At 57.2% G+C, this 4,518-nt stretch overlaps 1 protein-coding gene across 1 annotated transcript; it reads right to left on the reverse strand.

The window, feature by feature from the left end:
- Positions 1-480: 480 nt before the first annotated feature.
- On the reverse strand, positions 481-3,549 carry LOC132217776 (phosphofurin acidic cluster sorting protein 2-like). The gene is made up of 2 exons (XM_059668224.1): positions 2,562-3,549; positions 481-1,979 (listed from the first exon to the last, which is right to left on the reverse strand). Exons 1-2 carry the CDS (start codon positions 3,424-3,426, stop codon positions 481-483), a joined length of 2,364 nt encoding a protein of 787 aa, XP_059524207.1. The 5' UTR covers positions 3,427-3,549.
- Between the last annotated feature and the right edge of the window lie 969 nt (positions 3,550-4,518).

A 4,518-nucleotide genomic window follows, 5' to 3' on the forward strand; every position in this document is an offset into this window, starting at 1 on the left:
GTTGGCAGCTGGGGTCCAAGGCTGGGCTGGCGGGCCTCCGTGTTGTGCTCCGGATGCCCCAATGGGAGGCCAGCACTTTGCCTTTGGCCGCCCAGCTCTGAGTCTGGGCACAGGCTGGTGCCGGCTCCCAGGGTTAAGCTGAGCCCTGGTTTCCAGGAAGGGCAGGTCTCCAAGGCCAGAAGCCTGGTCACTGACAGTGCTGGGGGTCCTGAGGCCCAAACACACCTTCCATGATGCTCCAGCTCAACACTGCCCTCCTGACTCCCACCTGCCGGAGCTTTCTGGTTATTGAACAGAGCATTTGGGGGTCCCACTGAGGGCAACCCCCTTAGGTTCCAGGCTTTAAGCGCATCCAAACTCAAACCGTTTCTCTGTGTTTCCAGGGTCTGTGTCTATAGTAAACTGAACTGTTCACAGAAAAGCAGCGCGATACTGCTGGGCTTGGCCCAGGCAGAGAGAAGGGCAGGGGGAGGGGCGGGGCTAGAAGGTGGAATTGTTGTGTTCGAAGATGCAGACGGGGAAGTGCTTGACGTGGGAGGACCACTGGGCTGCCAGCTGGAACAACGTCACGTCGTTCCACTCCACGCCGTCAATGAGGACCCGCTGCCTGTGCTCCTGGTTCTTGGCTGAGCAGACCAAGCGGCCGATGCCCTGGATGCACTGGCTGTTGGACGCCAAGTCCGTGACCTTGTCTTTCTTGGGCAAAAACATCACCTTCTTGTCCTTCTCCTTGGTGATCACAGTCATGGACATTGTGGGCGTGGCTGCAGCCTCGCCGCTGTTGGGCAGCCTGCTGACCTGGAGAGACGGGAAGGTGCACTGGAGTGTGTTTTTGGTGGTGGGCAGGTCTTCCTTCTCCCCGCTCCTCTTCCTGTTTGTGGGCTGGGCTGCCGTCCAGTAATCCACCTGCAGCTCCATCAGCTCAGCACCCACACTCTGGCCGGGGGAGGATAGGCCCCCACTCACTGACGACAAGGAAATTAACTTCTGTGTGGCCTCCCTGGTGGTGGACAGAAGCACATTGGAGCATGAGGGTACGGCTTCAGCTGAGTCTCCTGACGTGGCTGAAATTGGCTCCACTCTTCGAACTTTCACTGCCCCCACAAAGGGAATGAACTTCTGCAAGGGCAGCTCGTCCGGGCTCTTCGGCTTAGAGGTGAGCATGGCCTCTGCGATGGGCAGTTGGAGGACACAGTTGGCCGCTGTGAGGTACTCTCTGATTTTCAACACAATGTTCTGCACAGCATCCTGGGGCTCCAGGTGGTACAACAGTTCCCACCAGGCCAGGTCCCGTAAGAGTTGGTGGTAGCGGCAATCCACGGAGCCCAGGTACCTGGCCAAGGGGTGGGAACCCAGTGGGATGACCAGGAAGCGCATAGAGTCCAGCCAGTCAGGGGTCTTGTGGGACAGCTGCTCCACAAAGACCCGTAGCACGGTGCTGAAGTAGTGCTGATCCCCCGCCACCGTGATCTTCACTGGCATGGTGGCCTCGGTCTTGCAGTTGCGGTATCTTTGTATCCAGGAGATGATGGAGCTGAAGGCCTCCTGCACATCCACCATGGAGGCGGTACACACGACGGGCAGCGTGTGCTGCTGCAGGACGTCCGACAGGGACTGCCCCTGCCTGTCGGAGGTGTTGATGAGGATGATGTTCTTGGGCAGATAGTCGTTGGACATGAGGCTGTCGTTCAGTTGGTCGAACACAGTCTGACTGGGGACCTGCAGTTGGATCTGTGGGTCTGCACAGCGCTCCTTGATCAGGCTGTTGGCCGACTCATTCAGGGACCTGCTCCAGCCCCGGCGGGCGGGCTGCTTCCCCTTGGAGCTGCTGGAAGGGATGACCAGAGACTCGGTCTTGGTGGTGTGCCTCGTAGTGAGCATGTCCTGGGCAGAGGTCCCTGCCTCTGGGCTGTCCCCAGGCTGTGCCGGCTGCTCCCCAGGGTTGGACATGCTGTGGGCCACCCAGTCGGAGCCACTGTCTCTTGAAAAGCTTTCACAGTATAATCTGGGCCTGCGGGTCCTGAGGACTCTGTCGTCCTCCTCCATATCTGGGCTGGACAGGCTTTCAGAATATGACATGAGCTCAGGCATGGGAGGGGTTGGGAGACGGTCATCATCCTCCATGTCTGAGCCACTGTCCATGGGGCACACCACGCTCTGAAACAGAAAGGCCAGGTCCTTGTCCACATCGGGGACTTCCTCCTCAGACTCCTGCTCCGAGTCCAGGACCTCCAGCGTCATTTGGTACCTGTGCAGCCACTCTGCGACTCTCTGCTGGTAGTGCTGTTGCTTGATGGTGGACCTCCTCCTTCCTATCTGTTTCTCCAGGTCCAAGTCATCCTCGTCCAGGTCATGCCTGTAGGCGGCATTGTAACCGACCTCCAGCTCAGAGCAGATGATCTCAGACTCTCCCTCAGTGAAGTTATGCGTGGCCTCCACCTCGGTGCTGGCCGGCATAGCGTTGTCGAGGTGGTTGACGGTCTGCCTCGATTGGGAGAAGATCCAGCTCTTGACCACCTTGGTGGGTGGGGTGCTGCAGGCCATCGAGTCAGAGGCACTGCCACTGAACAGCTTGCCGCCCGGGCCCTGGGTCTTCCCGGGCATGTCGGCCAGCTGAGGAGGCTCCTTCTGGCTCCGGGCACTGTGTAAGCTCCTCGTCTCCGTCTGCCAGCTGGAGTGTGCCAGGCCTTCAAAGTATTGTCTGGTCTTGGGCTTGGTCTTGCTGAGGATGCTGCTATCATCCTCCATGTCTGGGCCACTGTCGCTGGGATGCTTAAGGGTGTCATAGAGAAGGTCCAGGTCCTCCTCCACCTCAGGGACATGCTCCTTAGGGTCCTGATCCGAGTCCAGGACCTCTTCTGACATGTGGGACCTGGGAAGCAGCGCCATGACTTTCTGCTTCAAGTTTTGTTGCATGCATCGCTGCTGCCTCTTGGGCTGCCCAAGGTCAAAGTCAGCTTCTTCCAGGTCCTGCCTGTGTGTGAGATTGCAGCTGGTCTCCAGCTCAGGGAAGCTTTCAGATTTCCCCTCCATGTCGCTCTCCATGGACTTGGCCTTGGGGCTGGCCGGCATGCTGCCATCCTCGTCGTCGATGGGCTGACTGGAGAGGGAGGAGATCCAGATCTCAGCCACCGTGATGGAGGACCCCTGGATCCTGCTGCTGAGGCTCAGCACCCGGCCACCCTCAGGTGGTCGCTGCATCAGCTCAGCCACGTGGACGGCCCCTGTGGCCAGTGTCCTGTAGCCCAGGACGGTCCGGTTGTGATTGCACTTCCTCTGCTGCAGCATGATCTGCAGCTTGTTGCCTTTTCTCTTGAGGAAGTGGGGGTACTCCAGGGAGAAGGTCAGCGCCAGGTCAGTCTCCACTGGTCCGCTGCTGGGCAGCACAATCTCATGGGATCTCAAGATGCCCTTGGCGCCCTGCATCTGCACTGCTATCACCAAGGAGACGAGCTCCTTCTCCAGCCCCTTCAAGACCACCAGCTTCTTTAACGTGAAGCTGCACAATCTGGGCACGCAGCCAGGTCTGGAGCAGTCCACCTCCCAGGCAGAGAAGAAAGTCATGGGCACTGGCGTGTTGAGCACAGTGGGGGGGCGGGCCACGCCCGCAGGTGGCGAGGAAGCTGCAGCTGCTCCCAGCGTACAGGTACTTGCTGGTTCCTCCCCCTGTGGTGGGACAGAGGAGGGACATGATTGGTGGCAAGAGGTGGGGCACAGGTGATCGAAGGAGAGAGTAAATGACAAATAGTCACACGCTCATCTGTGACTCGCACAGGTAAGGCCTGCATGGTGGCCTTTCAAACTCAGAGACCGAAATTAACCACAAAGTTAGCCTGAAATTAAAACTTGTTCCCTAAACACAGTTTATGGTGTGTAGTCATGTGCTAGGCCAGTGTCTTCCCTGACAAAGGTCAGTCTTTACCTTAACGGAGCCTGTCTGTTGCCTTTTGGCATCTGTGATAACATACCTTTGGAATGTTAAAGGAATTTCCTTTTTCTCATCACCTGGGAGCCCAGGTGCTGCTCTGTGCCGGCAGAAACCACAAAGCTGCTCATTGTTATTGAGTTCATTGCTCACTATCCTGTGTGCTCCTGTATGAGAGCGGTATGTGTCTCTCGTTTTACTTTTTATCTAATCCCAGAGCTTTCCCCTCTTTGCTTTCTCCTGCCTCCCTAAGCAATGGATTTCATGTGACCCACATACATCTGCACTTTTGATTGTATGTGTAAAAGCAGGTGCAATCCTGCCATTCTTGGAGCACTACCTCAATACAGTGAGATATTTTTTTCTGGCCACTGTTGACAGTTGGGCTCCAATAAACTCACAAGAATTCTGCACCGGGTTGAATGCTGTTTACATTGCTATTTACTTGGCTTACTGCGGCAGGATTCCAAAGCTCACACAGGCCGCCCTGCAGACCCAGACCCGGTGCTGGGATCCAGCAAAGGGCCCGTTGGGCCACCAGCTCCCTGCCTGTCAGGTGAACTTGGCTAAGTTGTCTCTTGAATCAGGAACTT

Source organism: Myotis daubentonii, chromosome 16, assembly GCF_963259705.1.
Source record: "Myotis daubentonii chromosome 16, mMyoDau2.1, whole genome shotgun sequence".
NCBI lineage: Eukaryota > Metazoa > Chordata > Mammalia > Chiroptera > Vespertilionidae > Myotis > Myotis daubentonii.

Bases quoted from the DNA above. Each gene is read 5' to 3' on its own strand.
- LOC132217776 (XM_059668224.1), bottom strand. From the start codon at position 3,426: ATGCAGGGCGCCAAGGGCATCTTGAGATCCCATGAGATTGTGCTGCCC. The intron at 1,980-2,561 runs GCAGTGCCTCTG...GCTTTTCAAGAG, and splicing joins GGGCGGCAAGCTGTTCAGTG to ACAGTGGCTCCGACTGGGTG.